Source organism: Chiloscyllium punctatum, chromosome 25 (assembly GCF_047496795.1).
Source record: "Chiloscyllium punctatum isolate Juve2018m chromosome 25, sChiPun1.3, whole genome shotgun sequence".
NCBI classification, from domain to species: Eukaryota; Metazoa; Chordata; class Chondrichthyes; order Orectolobiformes; family Hemiscylliidae; genus Chiloscyllium; species Chiloscyllium punctatum.
In genome coordinates, this window is record NC_092763.1 from 15,608,402 (window position 1) to 15,632,923 (window position 24,522).

The window sequence follows — 24,522 nt, forward strand, 5'->3', positions numbered from 1 at the left end:
CCTAACAAGTAGTTCAGGGAGGTAGAAGGTGGGGTGGAATTAAAAGCAAAAGCGCAAGGGAAAATATTAACCAAATAAAAAGGAAGACTAAACAGAATCAATTTTAAAGGGAAATAAATGGTGACATCTTGAAAAATGTCCATATTACAGAGGAGGAAGTACTGGGTGTCTTGAAACGCATAAAAGTGAATAAATCCCCAGGACCTGACCAGGTGTACCCTAGAACTCTGTGGGAAGCTAGGGAGCCGATTGCTGGGCCTCTTACTGAAATATTTGTATCATCGGTAGTCACAGGTGAGGTGCCAGAAGACTGGAGGTTGGCTAACATGGTGCCACTGTTTAGGAAAGGTAATAAGGACAAGCCAGGGAACTACAGACCAGTGAGCCTGACGTTGGTGGTGGGCAAGTTGTTGGAGGGAATCCTGAGGGACAGGATGTACATGTATTTGGAAAAGCAAGGACTGATTAGGGATAATCAATATGGCTTTGTGTGTGGGAAATCATGTCTCACAAACTTGATTGAGCTTTTTGAAGAATAACAAAGAGGATTGATGAGGGCAGAACAGTAGATATGATCTATATGGCTTCAGTAAGGCATTCAACAAGGTTCCCCATGGGAGACTGATTAGCAAGGTTAGATCTCACTGAGTACAGGGAGAACTAGCCATTTGGACACAGAACTGGCTCAAAGGTAGATAACAGAGAGTGGTGGTGGAGGGTTGATTTTCAGACTGGAGGCCTGTGACCAATGGAGTGCCACAACGATCGGTGCTGGGTCCTCTACTTTTTGTCATTTATATAAATGTTTTGGGTGTGAGCCTAAGATGCACAGTTAGTAAGTTTGCAGATGATAGCAAAATTGGAGGTGTAGTGAACAGCGAAGAAGGTTACCTCAGATTACAACAGGATCTTGACCAGATGGGCCAATGGGCTGAGATGTGGCAGATGGAGTTTAATTCAGATAAATGCGAGATGCTGCATTTTGGGAAAGCAAATCTTAGCAGGATTTATACACTTAAAGCTAAAGTCCTCAGGAGTGTTGCTGAACAGAGACCTTGGAGTGCAGGTTCATAGCTCCTTGAAAGTGGAGTCGCAGGTAGATAGGATAGTGAAGAAGGCATTTGGTATGCTTTCCTTTATTGGTCAACGTATTGGGTACAGGCGTTGGTAGGTCATGTTGTGGCTGTACAGGACATTGGTTAGGCCACTGTTGGAATATTGCATGAAATTCTGGTCTCCTTCCTATCGGAAAGATGTTGTGAAACTCGTAAATCTTTTCTGAACCGTTTCAAGGATGTTGCCAGGGTTGGAGGATTTGAGCTATAGGGAGAGGCTGAACAGGCTGGGGCTGTTTTCCCTGGAGCAGAGGCTGAGGGGTGACCTTATAGAGGTTTACAAAATCATGAGGGGCATTGATAGGATAAATAGACAAAGTCTTTTCCCTGGGGTGGGGGAGTCCACAGGTTTAGGGTGAGAGGGGAAAGATATAAAAGAGACCTAAGGGGCAACTTTTTCACGCAGAGGGTGGTATGTATCTAGAATGAGCTGCCAGAGGAAGTGGTGGAGGCTAGTACAATTGCAACATTTAAAAGGCATTTGGATGGGTATATGAATAAGGAGGGTTTGGAGGGATATGGGCCAGGTGCTGGCAGGTGGAATTAGATTGGGTTGGGATATCTGATCGGCGAGGATGGGTTAGACCAAAGGTTCTGTTTCTGTGCTGTACATCTCTATGACTCTATAACCCAAAGCTAGGAACCTGACAAATGAAATAGATGAGCTGAGAGCACAGATAAGTATGTGAGAGAATGATACAACTATGATCAAAATCTGGCTAAAAATTGGCAGGATTGGCAGTTAACATTATCAAGTATTCAGAATTGATAGCGGATAAAGGCACAGCCACAGCATTGATCTAAGAATCAATTATAGCAGTGAGAAAGGATATTATTTTGGAAAGATCAAATGAGGTCAAACGTGCAAAGTAAAAAAAAAAGAAAAGATAAGTTGCATGTGCACTATCAGCCAACAGTCAGGGAGCGATAAAGGATCAAATGTGCAATTAAATTTCAGAGAAATATAATAATAATAAAGCAGTAACAGTTGGGATTTTAGGAGCTCATGGTATCAGAAAAATACATTAGCATGGATTGCAGATTGCGTAAAACACAGGAGACAAAGTTGTGTCTGATTACATCTTTCTCAACTCAAAGTTTGTGAGAAGATTTGTAGCTCGGGTGCTCGTTGTTGTGGTTCTGTTCGCCGAGCTGGGAGTTTGTGTTGCAGATGTTTCATCCACTGTCTAGGTAACAAAATGTCTGCAACACAAATTCCCAGCTCGGCGAACAGAACCACAACATCTTTCACAACCTGCAAAGATGTAATTAGTGGAACGGCATAGGGATCAGTCTTAGGCCCTCAATCACTTTCCATGTATGTTAATAATTCAGGGGAGGGATCACAAATAGGTGGAGGGCATAAGGAATTTGCAATGGATATCGCTACTTTGAGTGAGTAGGTAAAAACTTGGTAGGTGGGGTTTTGGTAGAAAGAACAAAAAGGCAGATTAAGAGAGAGCGTGAGAGAGCGAGAGCGAGAGAGCTAAACAAAATATTCTTGTATATGAAACAAAAAAGTTTAACATATAGAAGTTGAGGCCTTCAGCACATCAGCCATAATGATATTGGTTGGCAGACCAGGCTAGATAGGCAAATAATTAAGAATGTAAATGAAATATTTGCCTTTATTTTTAAACTCCAACCTACTAGCAATAAAGTGTTGTCCCAGCTGTGCAGTGTTGGGTGAGGCTGCATCTGCAGTACTGTGTAGTTTTACTCCTTGAATTTAAAGTAGGATTTAACAGCATTTGACACAGGTCAAGAGCGAGTCACTAGATTCGTTCCTGGTATGAAGGGACTGAATTATCAAGAATGGCTAAACAGGTTAGGCTTTTTTTTTCATTAGAGTTTATGGAGTGGTCTTTTAGAGACATACAAGATTCTGAAGGAACTTGACAGGATTTTAACTTGAACATTTCAACTAGTGGTAAGTGTTGAACTAGGGAATATAATTACAGATTAAGGGGACACTCATTTTATACTCAAATGTGAAGGATTTTGTTCTCAGAGGATAGTGAATGGCTGGATATCTCTGCTCCAGAGTTGTGGAGGTTATTGCAGTAAAAGCATTTAAAGAGGTGGTAGGTAGATTTTTGAAATATCAGGGAGTTGACAATCATGCTGAGAGGAGTTGTTGAGGCTTTCAGCAAATTAGCTATGATGCTATTGATTGGCTTAAGGAGCTGAATGGGGTAATGCACTGGAGCAGGAGTAGACAAATGAGTTACCTTCACAACATATTTTCCAACCATGTCTTCAATCCTCTCATCCCACAAATTGAAAAATTGTAAGACCCAGCATTGTCCCCTGTGGGACACCATTCACATCCTTTCAATCAGGAAAAGAGCCATTTATGCATACTCTATTTTCAGTCAGTCAATCTTCCACGATTGTATGTTATGCGTTACACAATGAGCTGCCAATTTACATAATGACCTTTTATCCAGAACCTTCACTTCAAGAACAATGTGCTCCCCTTGGTCACAGCTTGTTATTGCTTCAAAGAATTTAAGTAAAATAATGAAACATGACTTTCCTTTAGGGGAGGTGATGGTCTAGTGGTATTATTGATAAGACTATTAATCCAGAAACACAAATAATGTTCTGGGGACCTGGGTTTGAAACTCACCATGGCAGATGGTGGTACGTGGATTCAAATTTTTTTAAAATCCGAAACAATGACCATGAAGCCATTATCAATTGTTGTAAAAATCCATCTGGTTCACTAATGTCATTTAGGGAACCCTTACCTGGTCTGGCCTACATGTGATTCCAGACTAACAGCAACGAGATTGACTCAAATTACTAACAATCCCTGCCCCCCCCAACCACCAGGTAATTAGGCAAGGTCAATAGATGTTGGCCTAGCCAGTGGTATCTTCACCCCATGAAATGAATAAAAAAAAGCCATGAGGATTTTTCCTGACAACTTTGAGTTTTGTTTTTAAGTGCCTAAAAAGAACTTCATTAATGATCACATTTTTCTTCACAGCTGACAAAGCCAATTAACCTATAGTTTCCTGTTTTCTGCCTCCCTTGAATAGAGATTACTTTCCAACATAATTGAAGCTGTCCTGCCATCCTTACCTAGATTTCTTTTCAGATGTCATATAACCCTCAATATCTGGGACCCAGCCCTTAACTTGCAGCCACATCTCCAAGCTGGCTATCAGATTATGCATTAATTTCAAAGTGCCCTATCAATTTATTTACTGTTTCAAATGCTACACTTTGATACAGAACCTTTTGTTTTGTTATATTTGTAACAAGTTGTTTGATTGCTAATATATTTTTGTTTTCTTTTATCATATCCTGTCCTCGTCAAAACTTCATTTTCCATATTAGTATTTTTGTTGCCATTTCAGCTCACACTTGATGCTACATTTAAATAAATTTGATTTCTCACACCCAATTAAAACTTATGTTCCACATTAATGGGACGCGAGATCAGATCCATCACCGTTCAGGTATAGACTGTATCGACACTACAGATCCCACTTACCCCAGTACTGACGCCAGTTCCTTGCAAACCAAAAACCACTCCTTCCACAAACTTTGAGTCGTGTATTCACTTCTCTTATTCACCTTACACAATTTGTAGTTTTCTTTATAGTATACCAGAGATCACAGTTAAGGTTTTGCTTTGAATTTATCAACAGAGCCCCATTGCTACATGTCAATGATATGGAGCATTACCACTGGATCCTCCCTTTCCCCTTCCAAATTCTCTGCCAGCAGTTATCCAAAACCATGTAATTGGACAGACAACACAATTGTCTACATTTACACTGTTTTAAAATCAATTCCACTCACTAGGCTGTCCTTACAACTACAGCATTCCTTCTTACTCCCTACTCTTGAAGGGCTTCCTGTATCTTGGTGCCATGGTAACAGTTAGGTCCTCTATCCTACCAAACATGATAAGCTCAAACTTGTTGAACAACTGCAAAGTTCTCTTATGCTCTTGCGCTCTCGGTACCTTTAGCTGTCTTGCCTCCAGTCACACCCAGCTTTCCCCAAACACTGAGCCAATCAGAAAATGCTAAGAGATGTGACCATCTTCTGGAATAAAGCGCCCAGGTAGCTTTCTCCCTCCTAGATATGTCCAGTGTCTGCAGCTCTGCCTCCACCCCGGTAACTGATCCGAAAACCTTACAGCCTCAAACACTTGCAGATACATTTGCCTTGGATCATACTGGTATACAGAAGTGCCTAAATTCTGAAAACTGCAGCAATACACTTTCTTTGCCATCTCCAATTGTGCAAATGTATCAGTAATTGTTCATTTATAATTAATACAGCTACACCTCCAAAATGTATCAGCACTGCCAGTAAACTTTACAATACGAATGAAACAATATACAGGCACTTCTTTAATGTGTAACCCTGCATTATAGAAAAATCGCATTTTAGAGAGTGCTTAAGTGTTGGCACTGTAATCGCGATACATCCAACAAGCTTTAAAAGTTTGCACTTTATAAACAGTGCCCAATTTGTCAATCGCATTAGTGAATTCGCGTTAACGAAACACTCAATATAGCAGAATGACCCGTCTGTAAAATACTGGTAAAAATTAGTTTTGAATAATACCAACTAAATTTACCTGCTTCTTCTGCTGCATAGAATTAAAAATCAAATGCACAAGGCTGAAAATATGGAAAAACCTATTTCCATCTCTCCCCCCCCCCCCCCCTTCACTGAACTCACTTACCAAACTTACAATTTCTTGGAACAACGCTTGTTTCCTGAAGGCCCAAAATTCCACTATGAACTAAAATCCCAGAAACTCACTTTTTTCCTCTTACTTAGACAAAGTCTTCCTCACAATGAATGTTCACTTACTCAATACCAAGGAACTGCCTAAAGAGGATATAGCTTTCTTAGCAATTTGAAGATTTTAATGATGGTGTTGGGTTTCCACTTAGAGGAGACGTTTCATTGAATTACATAAAACTTCCCAATGCACACAATGCTTTGTTGACACCCGATGCATGAGGGACACTGGCTTGTAGGTAGAGAATCTTGACTCCACGTTTGAATAACTCACAAAAATTGCAAAAGTAAACTCAACTGTTTTATTGAAAGTTGCTCAAGTGTCAGTCCATTTGTTTGCTCCTTTAAAAACGCCGCCATTTACAGAATACAATCTCGTATGAGGGTTTGCCAGTTAATACAAATTTAGAAAAACATGACACCATCTGTTGCTACTTGCTCTTAATCATTCATTCAGCTTTGAAGATAAATCTTTAAACTGCTCACAGAACTACAGCAACTGTGAATCCACACTTAATGCTGATCAAAGTCTATTTGAAATAAACTTAAACATCTTAAGCAAAAGAGGCATCAGCATTCTCCTAGGAATTTACTTCAACTTTCTCTGAATAGTATGCCACCAAATGAGATCATTGGAGGAACACTCCTGCACATTGTTGGTGTGGTATTAGACACTAGAAAAAGAAACGTTGGACTATTTCAAACTGCCATTGTAATCTTTGTTAATGTTAATGCATTTATAAAAAGGATTGAAATCACTAAGCCCTGCACTCACAAAAGTGGGCTATTAATGTACTCAGAATACATTGCATGTGCAGTGTGCATGTTAAACTATATTTTCTATTCAAGGCATAAAATTATCCAACATTTAAAAACAGGCAGTGGTCATTTTGGTCATTGCATCGACAGGATACAGATCAGCTAATCTTGTTTCCATCTCATGGCCCCATGGCCATGCAAATTCTTTCAGATGCTTATCCAACTCCATCTGAAAGCCATAACTGTATCTGGTACCACCACAATGCATGCCTGAGTCTAACTGTTCCCAGTGTCTAAAAAAACTCCCATCACTGTTCATGTTTCAGCCCACATTAAATCAGTGTCCTGTATTTCTCCAAACATCTACCATTAGCGAGGATTTAACTACTCCACTTAGACCACTCATGATTTTGAATACTTTCCAAACCTCGAACAAGTTATTCAGGTAACAATTGCAGACTGATACTGTAGTTCAATAGAAAAATATTAAAAGATCAATTGTTTTGAGCTTTAGGTCAATAACAATTGGAAGGTATAAAGCTTATTTCACTTGAATAAACTGCATGTCCAGGAGTGGGCTCTGAATAAACAAGATACATGAGATTTCATTAACGTGAGAAATACTGGAATACAGGATATGTTCATTTTAATGCATTTCTATTCATTTAATGAACAGTGGTCATCTCTCCAGATGTGGAGTACATCTGTACATCTCTAGAGAAAGCTGTAGTTGACAAAATCTCTATTCTTTGAAGGTGATACATAAACTAATTGAAAAACTGTGAATCAATCAACTACTGACTACTGATATCTAAAGGGAATTTTAACAGACCAGATTGCATTAAAAAAATCTCACTATTGGTTCCTAATTATTCTCAGGTGCATTGCCACCGCAATGAGACATTATCAAAATTGACGGGATATACTTAAACTGTAATAACCTAATTAAGAGTTTGACTGATGTCCAGAAATCTACTTTCTTGTTCTTGACTCTTAAAAGGTGCAAAACCAATACTAAAATTTCTTTTCCAACTTTGTATCAACCAAGATACGGGGCAGAACTTCCAACAATTGAGAATATTGTTTGTTAAAAGTTACATCTAGCGCCAATGCAGTGCAATTCCAAGTGAACTGCATTTACAGTACATATCTCAGAACTAATAGGGTACAACTCTATTCTGGCACACCAGCTTTTCTGGTTAACACTGAATAGGAAAACAAGAAGCTGCAATAATTTTAAGGACATTTAATAAATGTTACAATACTGAGAAAATACATTACATAGTCCACAGGGTAAGTAATTCAAATTTAACCTCAACGGTAACGTAGTCCTGTGTTCAATAAAATCGCTGGAAAATAGATATATCTTCCAATTTGACTTGTTCTGCATTTTTCCACCTTTAGGTCAAATCAGTTGAAATCCAAGTGAAACCCTAGCAACATACAGGGTGCAGAATTTACTTTAATTAATTGTAAGAATTAGAATTAACCACAGTTGAATGTCTAAAGTCACCTTGAATTTTTTTTTGTTGAGTGGATTCTCCACTTATGCAAGGTATACAATTGCGCAAACACCAAACTACTCCATGATACATCACAAAAACAAGGTAAATCTCACTTTCAAATGTTTACATTACAAAACAATTTCAATACAGTAGGCGCACAAATTCTAATCCTGCTTTCCAAGTGAATACCAATCCTTCGAATTACACTTTGAAAGGCATTACCATAAAGAAAAAATGGACTTTCCACTCCCTGACATCAGTACATTTCTTAATTTCCTTAGAGTACTCTGATTACATCAAGAATAAAAACTACATCGCAAATTTGTAAGAACAGATGTCAATAAATCTATTGAATAAACAGTGCAAACAAAAGCTGCATCCGAAAAGCCTTTTAGTGAAGCAACAGTATTTGCACTGGAATACAAACTGCAAAGCAAAGCTAATAAAGCTTTTGATTGTCACATATTACTTATAGGTTACGTGTACTGCACGTGGAAAGCTTCTACAGTCAGCTGGGTAAAAATAGCATCCCTCATTTAAATTCCATATGGTTCACAGATCAAGGAATCAACCACAAAGTTATTTGCAAAGTGCTTGATTCTGTGGCAGTTTTCTGTGGAGCGTTTCTGGATACCTATTGAAATTAAAAAAAGCTTTAATTACTGAACAATTAAAAACAACAGAATAGAAGTTCATTGGTTTATGATAGTTCAAATTAATGAATTTATAGCTTTGACCTTAGTTTATCAATCTTTTTAAAATTTGGTCATGTTAACAGTAGAAATTGTACCTTTCACCATATTTCTGTGCTGCAATCTGTAGGTCTTCTTCCCTGAACAGAGACGGTAGATGAAATAACCCAGCTGATCAACATTGTCAATACGTTCAGTCACCAGCAGATCTTCATGAACAAGATAGGTCTGAGGCAAGTAGTCACCTGTCTGTTGAGAAAATAAGACATTTCCAAAATGTCACGAGATTTCATTAAAAAAAACACAACTATACAATGAAATTTGAAAAGATTATCCCTTGTTGGATGAACAAGTAATTTATTAATAACTTCCTGCTTAAAACATAAGATTGTTCAAAGTTTGGGAGAAGATTTGTAGCTCAGGTGTTCGTTGTTGTGGTTCTGTTCGCCAAGCTGGGAATTTGTCTTGCAAATGTTTCATCCCCTGTCTAGGTGACATCCTCAGTGCTTGGGAGCCTCCTGTGAAGCGCTTCTGTGCTGTTTCCTCCGGCATTTATAGTGGCCTGTCTCTGCCGCTTCCGGTTGTCAGTTCGAGCAGTCCACTGTAGTGGCCGGTATATTAGGTCCAGGTCGACGCAACCCAAAGGACTAGCCACACTACCATACATCAGGAGCATTTCTGAACTGACAGCCAGACTACTGCGAACACTAGGACTCATAACAGCACACAAACCAACAGCCACGCTCAGACAACAACTCACCAGAACAAAGGACCCGATACCCGACATGAGCAAAACTAATGTAGTGTACAAAATCCCATGCAAGGACTGCACAAAACACTACATTGGACAAACAGGAAGACAGCTAACGATCCGTATACACAAACACCAACTAGCCACGAAACGACACGACCAGCTATCCTTAGTAGCCACACACACAGACGACAAGCAACATGAATTCGACTGGGACAACACTACCATTATAGGGCAAGCCAAACAGAGAACAGCCAGGCAATTCCTAGAGGCATGGCACTCATCCACAGACTCCATCAACAAACACATCGACCTGGACCCAATATACTGGCCACTACAGCGGACAGCTCGAACTGACAACCGGAAGCGGCAGAGACAGGCCACTATAAATGCCGGAGGAAACAGCACAGAAGTGCTTCACAGGAGGCTCCCAAGCACTGAGGATGTCACCTAGACAGGGGACGAAACGTTTGCAAGACAAATTCCCAGCTCGGCGAACAGAACCACAACAATAAGATTGTTCAGAAGTTCAATTTATCCTTGAGTCGTGAAAACTCAATTACTCAAGCTATTGGAATGTCAATCAGGAACAATCATGGAATAAAAAAGCAACTAAAAGCAACAAAACTGATCAGTGCTATAAAAAATTTCAAATTCACAACTCTTGTACAAAATTTCCAGTATTACAACAAATGGTCAATTAAGAGAGGGAATGCGCCCCTTTACTAGTGGCTACTAGTCACCTCATCTCATGCAGGGATCAAATCTTCATAAATATAACTTCGTAAAGCAGCTTGCTAAAAGATTGGTGAATACTTTCAGCCTTCAAGAGAATCTGGTACTTTGGTACTGCTGCATTTTTCATCTGTGTGCAGAGTTGGGAGATACCACAAGAAATAAGTTTGTTTTTAAATATTGCTCTTGCCGTTATGAAGTAGTTATTCTGGCAAGGCAATTACTAGTGCTACAATTAAATGAAGTTTGTTTCATCCTTATACAGCAGTTTGATGGCCACCAACAGTACAATTTTACAGGTAAACCTTTTGTCCCTCATTCACCATAACTCTAATGCTACTCATCTCTTGTATCACATCCTCACCACCACAATTGCCTTTAGTTCTCAAACCATTATCTCTTCATCCTGGACCATATATTAAAATGCAACCCTCCTCTGCATTCTCTTGACTCCAAAAGGATGAAAATTTGAAAAGATATGATTGACAACTGATCTAATTAATCAACATCACATTTGGTTCAATCAGAGTATTCGAGGATTCTGCTAACTACTCAAGGAGTATCCTGGATTGCAAAGGTAACCGAAGTTTTTTTTAAATTTTTGAAAATCCATCATCTTAACTTATTTGTCTTCAAATAACGCAAGGAAGTCATGCTTTAATTTTTTTCCATTGAGACCAAATGTTCAGCTGTCATTCCTGCTTCAGCCTCTTTCCTTTGTCCACTGGACCAAGATTCTCCTAAAGTTCATGTCTCTCTTAGCTGTAAGCTCAGACCTTTACTGGTTTCTCTATTACCCACATCTTCTGAGTCAACAATGTTTATATTTTCATTCTGGGTCCGTGGCCCTAGTTCTAACTGATCAATGACCTAACTCTCAGTTGGGATTTTTGGAAATTTTTGTCCCGAGGTCCTGTCCTGCTCTCCTTCAATGCTGCCTTAATTATGCCTCTCAATAAAATCATTTGACCATTTGTGGCTTCTTGCGATATCTGTCATTGCTATCGTTTTGTGACTCTTGATAATGGTTTAGGTAATTCACTGTTACTAATTCTCCTTTATCTAGCGTGTGTCCAGTGATTAGTAATAGGAGATCCATGACCACCACAGAAGATAAACCTTCTTGTTATCCAAGAACAGTGTATTTCCTGATAATAGAATGTATAACCACATTTGGTCAGGGATACTTATTAGGACCTCAGGGAACTGGTACAGCTACATCAGTTTCTCTTTAAAAGCTAGAGTGGAACTCGGTATCCACTCACTGATGGAGAGAATCAGTAGACTGGCTGAAGCTTTTGTAACGTGAATATTAGCCACTTTAGAACCATTAACTTATACAACACTCACCATCCCATCTTACTATCCCTTTCCTCCTAAATCCCGGAGGGTGATGTCATCCATGGGTACCTTTCCTGGAGCTCCACTTTGAATACTTCCATTAAGTTTTTGCCCTGGCAGCAATACCAAAATAACTAATCAATGTATGCGATTGATAAATTTAAAAACCTGCCTGCTTGCTGCTTCTCAGACATTGTAGCTGGCGCAGACGGACTGCCAAGCACATGATTGATCATTTCACCTTGTTAGAACACCCCCCAATGCTGTCCAACTGAGAGGGCTGGATACACCTGGCTTTGCTCTTAGATATCTAATTGCAGTCAGAGTGTAGGTTGCAATAGCTTCTAATCCCATTCCCTGTATTGCTGCTCCAAAACTATGTCCTTACACTCTATTCCCTGTGATGTTCGAGTAAAGTCACTTCACACACACACTGATGACATCCAGCTTTCTCTTGATTCCTCTGTCTATAAATTATCAGATGCTTAACTGAAAGCTAGCACTGGATAAACTAATTAAACACCGTCAAGAGCAAAACAAATGTCTTTGGTCCTTTCATCAAGCTCTGATTTATTTGGAAAAAGTCTAAAGATGTATCAAGACTGTTTGTAACCTTTAGTTCTATATTTACAATTTATAGGTAAACCTTTACATAGCTAATGTTTTGAAAAGTTACTTCTAATTAAAATAGACCTCATCAGGTACACCTAATATGATGCTTTTCCTTCCCCAGGAAGGTTCAAGGTCATGATTGAAGACACACGATCTGGGCTTTCATTTATTTAATGTCTGCTTTGGAAGTTGGCATCCCCTCTCTTATCTGACCTTCCAAATAATGGGATGTATAGCGTTATCTTTACAGATATCACTGTCAACATTCAACACACTTGGACAAGGCAGAAAGTGAGCATGACGAATATGAGAGCGAGGTACTCAATATTACTAGAACCCATGAAACCCTGTAATGGAGTAAAACGTACGGATTTCAGCTTTGATTTCTAAAAGGTGTCATTAAAAAGTAAATTTAGAAAATTTACAGATTTCCTCAAAGTCCATACTAATTAGCGACACATCCATTTAAACTATACTGAAACATCTGGCATGCAGGTATGTAAACTTACTTAGGAGAAAATTTGCAACTACATCAAACAAACCAGATCCTCAACTTATAATGAATAGTTCAGAAAAAAACAACTTGTTCCACAATGTTGCAATTCCTGACCATGACTTGTACCAGCTCTATTAAGCCTTTTGTGTATTTTTGTTATAACCATAGAGCTGTACAGGACAGAAACAGACCCTTCAGTCCAACTCATCAGTGATCAGAAATCCTAAATTGATCTCGTCCCATTTGCCACCATTTGGCCCATAACCCTTACAACTCCTGCACCCATCCAAATGCCTTTATATGTTGTAATTGTACCAACCTCCACCACCTCCTCTAGCAGCTCATTCCATACATGCACCATCCTCTGCACAAAGAAGTTGCCCCCGAGGTTCCTTTTTAATCTTTCCCCTCTCATCTTAAAATATGCCCTCTATTTTTGACTCCCTTACTCTGGAAAAAAACAAGACCTTGGCTATTCACCCTATTTAGCGTCCTCATCATTTTCTAAACCTCCATGAGGTCACCCCTCAACTTTCAATGCTCTGGGGAAAATAGCTCCAGTTTATCTGGCCTCTCTATAGCTCAAACCCTCCAACCCTGGCAACATCCTTGTCAATCTTTTGATAAGTATTTCTACAAAAATGAAACTATTAAAAAAAAATTAAGTTACTTTTCCTAATCAACATTAAATGGCAGTGAAAGATACTTATAAAATTATCAACATATAATTTATTGCCATTATTACTTTCTCTTTTGGAATATTTTATTGCATGCAAGGTGACATAATCCAAGTCACATTTGTCCTGAACCCAACTACAATATACATTCAAATAAACTTTGCTTTTATCATCTCACTAATCAGAATCAAGACCGATTCAATATTTTCAGCTCAGTTCCTTTTGCTCATTCAAATTTAAACTTGTTTGACTTCAACTTAAATGACAGGCTATTCGATGGCAACCCAGTAATATTTAATAGTTGCCCTTTCTACATCTCATGAACACTAACAACTGAAAATCAGGATGAAAAGAGAAAAAAGAGATCCTGCATCGATTGGGCTGAGGTAAACAAATAACTTAAGTATAGTTTTCTTCGGACAATATTGAAACAACATTTACTGATACGTACTGCAAGTCTCATGAACAGTTCAAGCAGATTACGTGGAGGCATGACGACAGAAGTATTCAACGTAATCACATAGCAGTTATCCAATTTCAGATCAAGGTAAGCAGTCAGGATCTAGAAGTAGATTCAAATACATTTATAACAGAAAACTTAAACATAAACATCATGAATTCTTTTAAAACATAGGCTTAGTTACAAATATAAAATTTAACTCATTTAATTACTTCTTTTTAAATTAGAGCAAACTCAATGCTGTGACTACTTCGTAAGAGTCAAAACAAAACTCAAACATTACTTTAAATTCTTAGCAGAAAATCCCATCCAGAAGCATCGAGTTTATGTTAAAGACTGCTGCTATACAGTCTAAATGCAAATAATTTTTAGCTAATAAAACTGGTTTACATAGATTTTTATATGCATGTTTTCAAATGTATGTATTAAGATCTGTTATCTAATGAGGCAAATATTTAAGAACTTTATTTGCAAGTCTTCCTGCATATTTATTACCTTAGTAAAATTATAATGATTATGACTTGTACCTAACATTGCCAAGATTTCAGACGACAGTTTGGGGATACTGATCCTTCTATCACAGGCTGGCTGAAGGTCGAAAACTTTCTGCCACTATTATTCAAAACATTAATCAAGCAACAAAATTGGATCACTGTATAGAATGAATAATTAGTGTGGTCAGCCCTGGGGATAGTCAAAACCACCCGTCCATCTTTAAACAAAATCAACATTCAGATTGTCCAAGTGAGTTCTGCTACAGAAATCCGATATGCAATGCACATGCTGACCACATCACTATTTGGAGATTCTGTTCTAAAACCACAGAATTATTACTATACAAGTAAAGCACCATTTAGGAGATCAGTGGTCATTACCCATCCTTTGCATTCAAGGTGCAAGTTAATATTCAATACCAAAATAATTCTGTAGCATTCAAGTACAATCTCAATTACTGAAAATCCCAAGAGCAATCATATCCAGGGAGTTCACTGACCTAATTTTTAAAATATGCAACTTGTGATACCTAATTTAACATCTGGCACTGAACCAAAATATTAATTTATCTCCATGAGAAAAATGCTATTTTTGCAGAAATTTCAAATGGAGCTTCACAGCAGACACTCGAGGATCCAGTTGTTAACAGTCACAAACATTGAATTCATTAAACTTTACTCGGAACTAAAAGGGTCAAGATATAGAACCAGCTTGGGTGTAAGAAAGAAATAGCACGGAAAAATAATAACTGGTGAGAATAGTACTTAGCATCCATTCTCAACAGTAGCTATACTTAGGACAGAATAAAACCAAGAAATATGTGGGGACCTAAGTACACTGCTGCAATGACAGTTAGAACTTTAATCTTCATAATATAGACTGGACAAATCAAAATTGTCTTAAAAACTGTACACGAGTATTTGGAACAGTTTATTAGAACAATAGATTGTGGAACAAACTTGAGAACAGACTGTTAGATCTGATAACGTCAACTGAGATAGGATTATTGATCTTATATTAGTATATCCTCTAGGGAAAAAGGGAGCATTTCGCTTGAACTTCAAACTCTGTGTGAGGATTAGAAACCTAGGTGCAAAACTAAGAATAAAGGAAATTGGAAATGCTGAGGACAAGCATTTGGACTGGGTACATAAATTAAGATGACAGTTGATCAGCAACAGCAGACATATTTAAGGATTACTTCACAATTCAGTCATAATCCAATGATAAAGAAAGGTTTTACAAAGAGGATTGGACCTACACTGACTAACTAAAGAAGTTAAGTTGAGAGAAAAGTCTTTGAAGTCTAACGGTCAAGACAATTTCAGAAACCAAAAGGATCAAACAGAAAAAAGGAGAAAGAAAAAAGTTAAAATGGCAAAAAAAACGTTTCCACAAGCATATAAAAGTTGGTCCCACAGCAGAGAACATTGAGGAATTAATAAAGGGAAGGAACGAAACACCAGATTTTGAACAAATACTTTTATTAGTCTTAAGACAAAACAAAACCCCATTAATAATAAAATACTGAGAGACATGAGGTGGTAGCTTCAAAAAATTATCACCCAAGAAAAAGTATCAAATAAACTAATGGACTGAAAGAGGTTGACAAGTTTCTTTAACCTAACGACCTGCATGCTAGGGTCTTGGACTCGGATGCCCTGCAATTTTCCTGCTTAAATAGATGCTGAAAGGGTTGCAGAGGATTGTAAAACTGCAAATATGTCACTTCTAGTCACGGGAAGAGATAAATAGAAAACTGTAGAATTAGACAAATATCTATTATTGTGAAATTGTTAGAAATCACTAGGAAAAAGCAAAACATTTTAAACACTAACGCACTGCTCACAAAATCTCTGTAACGCACTGCTCACAAAATCTCTGTAACGCACTGCTCACAAAATCTCTGTAACGCACTGCTCACAAAATCTCTGTAACGCACTGCTCACAAAATCTCTGTAACGCACTGCTCACAAAATCTCTGTAACGCACTGCTCACAAAATCTCTGTAACGCACTGCTCACAAAATCTCTGTAACGCACTGCTCACAAAATCTCTGTAACGCACTGCTCACAAAATCTCTGTAACGCACTGCTCACAAAATCTCTGTAACGCACTGCTCACAAAATCTCTGTAACGCACTGCTCACAAAATCTCTGTAACGCACTGCTCACAAAATCTCTGTAACGCACTGCTCACAAAATCTCTGTAACGCACTGCTCACAAAATCTCTGTAACGCACTGCTCACAAAATCTCTGTAACGCACTGCTCACAAAATCTCTGTAACGCACTGCTCACAAAATCTCTGTAACGCACTGCTCACAAAATCTCTGTAACGCACTGCTCACAAAATCTCTGTAACGCACTGCTCACAAAATCTCTGTAACGCACTGCTCACAAAATCTCTGTAACGCACTGCTCACAAAATCTCTGTAACGCACTGCTCACAAAATCTCTGTAACGCACTGCTCACAAAATCTCTGTAACGCACTGCTCACAAAATCTCTGTAACGCACTGCTCACAAAATCTCTGTAACGCACTGCTCACAAAATCTCTGTAACGCACTGCTCACAAAATCTCTGTAACGCACTGCTCACAAAATCTCTAACGCACTGCTCACAAAATCTCTGTAACGCACTGCTCACAAAATCTCTGTAACGCACTGCTCACAAAATCTCTGTAACGCACTGCTCACAAAATCTCTGTAACGCACTGCTCACAAAATCTCTGTAACGCACTGCTCACAAAATCTCTGTAACGCACTGCTCACAAAATCTCTGTAACGCACTGCTCACAAAATCTCTGTAACGCACTGCTCACAAAATCTCTGTAACGCACTGCTCACAAAATCTCTGTAACGCACTGCTCACAAAATCTCTGTAACGCACTGCTCACAAAATCTCTGTAACGCACTGCTCACAAAATCTCTGTAACGCACTGCTCACAAAATCTCTGTAACGCACTGCTCACAAAATCTCTGTAACGCACTGCTCACAAAATCTCTGTAACGCACTGCTCACAAAATCTCTGTAACGCACTGCTCACAAAATCTCTGTAACGCACTGCTCACAAAATCTCTGTAACGCACTGCTCACAAAATCTCTGTAACGCACTGCTCACAAAATCTCTGTAACGCACTGCTCACAAAATCTCTGTAACGCACTGCTCACAAAATCTCTAACGCACTGCTCACAAAATCTCTGTAACGCACTGCTCACAAAATCTCTGTAACGCACTGCTCACAAAATCTCTGTAACGCACTGCTCACAAAATCTCTGTAACGCACTGCTCACAAAATCTCTGTAACGCACTGCTCACAAAATCTCTAACGCACTGCTCACAAAATCTCTGTAACGCACTGCTCACAAAATCTCTGTAACGCACTGCTCACAAAATCTCTGTAACGCACTGCTCACAAAATCTCTGTAACGCACTGCTCACAAAATCTCTGTAACGCACTGCTCACAAAATCTCTGTAACGCACTGCTCACAAAATCTCTGTAACGCACTGCTCACAAAATCTCTGTAACGCACTGCTCACAAAATCTCTGTAACGCACTGCTCACAAAATCTCTGTAACGCACTGCTCACAAAATCTCTGTAACGCACTGCTCACAAAATCTCTGTAACGCACTGCTCACAAAATCTCTGTAACGCACTGCTCACAAAATCTCTGTAACGCACTGCTCACAAAATCTCTGTAACGCACTGCTCACAAAATCTCTGTAACGCACTGCTCACAAAATCTCTGTAACGCACTGCTCACAAAATCTCTGTAACGCACTGCTCACAAAATCTCTGTAACGCACTGCTCACAAAATCTCTGTAACGCACTGCTCACAAAATCTCTGTAACGCACTGCTCACAAAATCTCTGTAACGCACTGCTCACAAAATCTCTGTAACGCACTGCTCACAAAATCTCTGTAACGCACTGCTCACAAAATCTCTGTAACGCACTGCTCACAAAATCTCTGTAACGCACTGCTCACAAAATCTCTGTAACGCACTGCTCACAAAATCTCTGTAACGCACTGCTCACAAAATCTCTGTAACGCACTGCTCACAAAATCTCTGTAACGCACTGCTCACAAAATCTCTGTAACGCACTGCTCACAAAATCTCTGTAACGCACTGCTCACAAAATCTCTGTAACGCACTGCTCACAAAATCTCTGTAACGCACTGCTCACAAAATCTCTGTAACGCACTGCTCACAAAATCTCTGTAACGCACTGCTCACAAAATCTCTGTAACGCACTGCTCACAAAATCTCTGTAACGCACTGCTCACAAAATCTCTGTAACGCACTGCTCACAAAATCTCTGTAACGCACTGCTCACAAAATCTCTGTAACGCACTGCTCACAAAATCTCTGTAACGCACTGCTCACAAAATCTCTGTAACGCACTGCTCACAAAATCTCTGTAACGCACTGCTCACAAAATCTCTGTAACGCACTGCTCACAAAATCTCTGTAACGCACTGCTCACAAAATCTCTGTAACGCACTGCTCACAAAATCTCTGTAACGCACTGCTCACAAAATCTCTGTAACGCACTGCTCACAAAATCTCTGTAACGCACTGCTCACAAAATCTCTGTAACGCACTGCTCACAAAATCTCTGTAACGCACTGCTCACAAAATCTCTGTAACGCACTGCTCACAAAATCTCTGTAACGCACTGCTCACAAAATCTCTGTAACGCACTGCTCACAAAATCTCTGTAACGCACTGCTCACAAAATCTCTGTAACGCACTGCTCACAAAATCTCTGTAACGCACTGCTCACAAAATCTCTGTAACGCACTGCTCACAAAATCTCTGTAACGCACTGCTCACAAAATCTCTGTAACGCACTGCTCACAAAATCTCTGTAACGCACTGCTCACAAAATCTCTGTAACGCACTGCTCACAAAATCTCTGTAACGCACTGCTCACAAAATCTCTGTAACGCACTGCTCACAAAATCTCTGTAACGCACTGCTCACAAAATCTCTGTAACGCACTGCTCACAAAATCTCTGTAACGCACTGCTCACAAAATCTCTGTAACGCACTGCTCACAAAATCTCTGTAACGCACTGCTCACAAAATCTCTGTAACGCACTGCTCACAAAATCTCTGTAACGCACTGCTCACAAAATCTCTGTAACGCACTGCTCACAAAATCTCTGTAACGCACTGCTCACAAAATCTCTGTAACGCACTGCTCACAAAATCTCTGTAACGCACTGCTCACAAAATCTCTGTAACGCACTGCTCACAAAATCTCTGTAACGCACTGCTCACAAAATCTCTGTAACGCACTGCTCACAAAATCTCTGTAACGCACTGCTCACAAAATCTCTGTAACGCACTGCTCACAAAATCTCTGTAACGCACTGCTCACAAAATCTCTGTAACGCACTGCTCACAAAATCTCTGTAACGCACTGCTCACAAAATCTCTGTAACGCACTGCTCACAAAATCTCTGTAACGCACTGCTCACAAAATCTCTGTAACGCACTGCTCACAAAATCTCTGTAACGCACTGCTCACAAAATCTCTGTAACGCACTGCTCACAAAATCTCTGTAACGCACTGCTCACAAAATCTCTGTAACGCACTGCTCACAAAATCTCTGTAACGCACTGCTCACAAAATCTCTGTAACGCACTGCTCACAAAATCTCTGTAACGCACTGCTCACAAAATCTCTGTAACGCACTGCTCACAAAATCTCTGTAACGCACTGCTCACAAAATCTCTGTAACGCACTGCTCACAAAATCTCTGTAACGCACTGCTCACAAAATCTCTGTAACGCACTGCTCACAAAATCTCTGTAACGCACTGCTCACAAAATCTCTGTAACGCACTGCTCACAAAATCTCTGTAACGCACTGCTCACAAAATCTCTGTAACGCACTGCTCACAAAATCTCTAACGCACTGCTCACAAAATCTCTGTAACGCACTGCTCAATTCACCAGTGCTTCTGTGATGACACTTTGCAAACCTGTCACCTCTATCACCTAGGGCAGCACACACATGGGAACAGCATCAGCTGCATGTCCCCCTCTAAACAACAGATTATGAAGAAAAAAAATCTTGAAATTAAAACACCATTAGGATTTTTACTGTATTCTCCTTTGTCTTGAGAATCTCTCACTTTCTAGTCACTTTCAGAATTACAATTTTAACATATAAGCTTACCAATTCAAAATCATGAATGATGACTGCTGGATCAGCATCATCAAATTCTGGAACTGGAACATCAATAAATGCCACATTCCCATTATCTCCCAAGAACTGGACATCTTCTGTAGCAAAAGAATAAGGAGCCTCTGTTTCCGGGTCATCTGATAGGATATGAGAATCCAAGTACTGCATGCGACCATGGAACACTTTGTTCTAATAGAAAAGCGAAAACAAAAATCAGCTTAGAATAATATTACTTTAGTAAAATTTCAAGATAAGACTATTGCAAGTGAGATACGAATGCGGTTTGCGACTAGGAAAATCACTGACTGCCTCTGACGACTGACTGTTTTGGAAAATCATTGGAAGAGGAGAACAGAAATGAAAGGCTCAACTGGCTGAGAAGAGGAAACAGGGAAAACATAAATCAATGAGCCATACCTTGCTCTCACTGCACTTCTATCTGCAGCAAATGTGATCATGACTGTCATGGCAGCATTTCACCCCGGAGCCTCATTAGGTGATACTTAACACAACACTGGTTTGTACTAAGATGATCATTGTCTTATAAGATCAGACTTAGATGACAGGACAAGTCAGGTTCATCTAAATTTGACTTGGGAATCAATTCAATTTTCACAACTATTCTGAGACAAAATGTTGGACTGTTATTTCTGAAAACAAAGGGGTAGAACATTCAAAGGAGTTGAAGATATTATGGAGACATTAAATTGAGGAACGTCCATGCCTCGCAGGTCACTTTAGCAACTATTTGCTGGCTAAAAGAATTTTGAATCTTTGTAAAACTTAAGTTTCAAACATTGAATAAATTGGTTGTATTTAAATCATAAAAGAATTCATACAATTTAAACCGATTATTTGCTATTATTAATAATAACCAAAACTAAGAACCCATTAGAGATTAGCATGTTAGTTTTCTATGTGCAGGTAATCTTCTAATAAGATTAGAAAGTGAAAAAATGGAAAGGTTGTTTTTTTTTACAAAAGAACGAACAACACAATTGTAATCATTGTGACTGAGATCGGAGAAGTGTATTATCTCTTGCGTTCCATTACTCTACTGGTCATAACTCACCAAAACATGCAAATATGTGATATCAAAATAGCCAATTATTCTGTCATAACCCCAGATTTCTTATGGATTTATTGAATTTTCAATGCATATATTAAATAAAATGCCAACCAAAAATGACAATGTAAATACTGAACAATGCAATTCAGTGACTGCCTCGAAGGCTTCTGTAGATTACCTTCAACCCTGGAATGTCACACATAATGAATGTCCAGCAAGGTTCAAATTGATGGATTTCAAAGCCAAAAATGCACTGCAAATTGCACTGTAATTTTCTGAGAGTGTGACAGCATGGTAGGAGCAAAGATAGCAGCCTGGGCAAAAGAAATGTTAGTGATTCCCCTTTCAAGACTAATCAAGCACAAGGAATAAAAAGCCTGTTTCAAATCAAAGCAGAGCCAGTCCTTCATTCAGCATTATTATTGCATCATAAAGCACAGAAACAGGCCTTTTGATCTAACTAGTTCACGCTGGCCATAATCCCAAACTAAACTACTCACACCTGCCTGACTTGGTTCATATCCCTCTGAACATTCCTTACTCATGTACCTATCTAAACATCTTTTAAAAATTGTAACTATAGCTGCCTCCATCACTTCCTCTGGAAGTTTATCCCATACACGAACCACACAAAACAAAATTGCCTCAGGTCTCTAAATTTTTCTCCATTCACCTTAAAAATATGCCCCCAGCCTTGAAATCCCACAACCTAGGGGTGGACATCTGCCATTCACCTTATACCCCTCATTATTTTATAAACCTCAATAAGGTCACCCCTAAACCTCCAATGCTCCAGTGAAAGAAGTCCCAGCCTATCCTTATAAGTCAAACCCTCCATTTCCAGTAATATCCTGATAACCGTCTTCTGAACCACTATAGCTTAATATCATTCCTATAACAGGGTGACCAGAACTGGACACAGCACTTCAGAAGAGGCTTCAACAACATCCTGTACAACTTCAACATAATGTTCCAACACCTTTATTGAAAGGTCTGAGCAATGAAGGTAAGCATGCTAAATGCCTTCTTAACCATTTTATCCATATGCAATGCAAACTTCAAAGAATTATGTACCTCCACAGTAATATTTGAGGTTAAAAATTTGGGAAACCTAACCTGGGGGTTGGTTATAAGTGCATTTGCTAGTCTGTTTCTGACTAAAAATCTACCAACCAGATTCATTTAGTAAAAATCGTTTTTATTTATAATTAATGGATATCAGTTAAAGAAAAATTAAAAAAAACTTTGCTGCAGAGATTGACTGTAGAAAAAAAAATCCAAAATAGTAGAGTTTGTGAAGAATTAAAAAAAAAAGGGATAAAATACGAAATGTTCCAGATAGTTTTCAGTCTGACGCACATGGTCAAGTGTCACAACATCTAAATGGTGGTCACTCGTATATTTTCAGAAGCAATTCAATCATATGGCAAGACAAAGTCTTCCAGACTTTTTTCAGAAGAATTACAGTACAAATTTTCAGCTCTTATACTGGACTCAGAAGATTTTACAAAACAGGAGCAAGATTAAGCTCTCTCAGCAGACTGGCTACACATCAACTTAAAGCAACGCCAAATAGCAATGACTTAGACATATGAGATCTAGGAAGTAAGTCCAATCAAGACATGTGACTTAATGTCATTTAAAACAAATTTTCAATAAAAGTCCATACTTCAGAATTTCAAACGAACCAATTTTCACATTTAAAAAAAATACAAGTAATCAATGAAATTCATACCGAAGATTCTTCATTAGATTACTTAAATCAGATTTTGACAAGATTTATACACCAGAGGAGGATCCACCAGAAGCATTTCATTAAGATCAACACACCAGAAACAAGTTTCTGCTCCTAATGTGAATGCAAGCTGCCATTCAACTTGACAACCTACAGCCATCTCTATGCACCTGCAAGCAATTTGAGAAATGCTGTGGTGAATTTTTCTACTAAAGAATACCAACTTCTGAAGTATTTGCTTAGCTACAAACAATCTGTACCTGAAGTGGGATGAATCCAAGACACTAACACTGTACTGGTGAAGCTAGTTCCACACTTAAAAAAATCAAAACTTGGACAAACAACATGTTTTAACTTGCGTAGTAGGTGTGCAATGGGCCCACTGAAACCTACTGATTCTAAATCAACTTTGGCAGCTATACTATGAAGTATAATGAGGGTATTTTCCTTGTCCAAGTACTTAAAGCTTAACTATTTGTTTACAACACAATGTAAATTGTCACATTAATTTGGAATTAACCCTGCCGACTTCAGAATTAAATTTTGTGTGACTGGCAGTTTTGACTAGCTGTTGGTTAGTCAACTGTTTACTGATCTTTGCACAATAAGTGTGATTATGTACAAGTGCACATGATGCTCCACCTAGTGGCACAGAGCAAAACAAATTGCAGCCCTCCTGAAAATGAGGGGAATACAGAGGAACCTCAATTATCTGACTATCAATTATCTGAAATCAGATTATTGGAAGGAGATCTCGAGGTCCCGACAGAAACATTACAGCAATGACGTGTTTCTAACACTGATCGTATCTTTTGTTTACAGTGATTAAAGGTGCTGCTGAGAATATTCCTGGACTGATGAGAGCGCAGGAACCGTCTCTAAATGACTGACCTCCTGCCCAGTCTCTCTCCCCACACTTTTCCTGGAGTTCTAAGACCCCCCCTTCCCCAGATAATCTCTCCAACACTGTCCTGTACAGGGCAAAGGTTGAACCTATCAAAACATTGCTGTAAAACATGTGCATTAGAGACTCACTCCCCAAAAGGCAGTAGCAGCAGTCCTGTAGTTGGGTGTCTAGTCCGGCTGCCCCGGAAAGGG

The 24,522-nt window shown here is 39.0% G+C and overlaps 1 protein-coding gene across 1 annotated transcript in view; it reads right to left on the bottom strand.

Moving 5' to 3' along the window:
* Nucleotides 1-6,179: 6,179 nt before the first annotated feature.
* LOC140495714 (integral membrane protein 2A-like) overlaps nt 6,180-24,522 on the bottom strand; it is a 31,909-nt gene continuing 13,566 nt past the window's right edge. Inside the window, exons 3-6 of the mRNA XM_072594736.1 lie at nt 20,612-20,809; nt 13,911-14,021; nt 8,946-9,096; nt 6,180-8,789 (exon numbers count right to left, since the gene is read on the bottom strand). Of these exons, the coding sequence (XP_072450837.1) occupies nt 8,692-8,789; nt 8,946-9,096; nt 13,911-14,021; nt 20,612-20,809 (558 nt within the window). The 3' untranslated portion in view covers nt 6,180-8,691. The remainder of the gene's footprint in view (nt 8,790-8,945; nt 9,097-13,910; nt 14,022-20,611; nt 20,810-24,522) is intronic.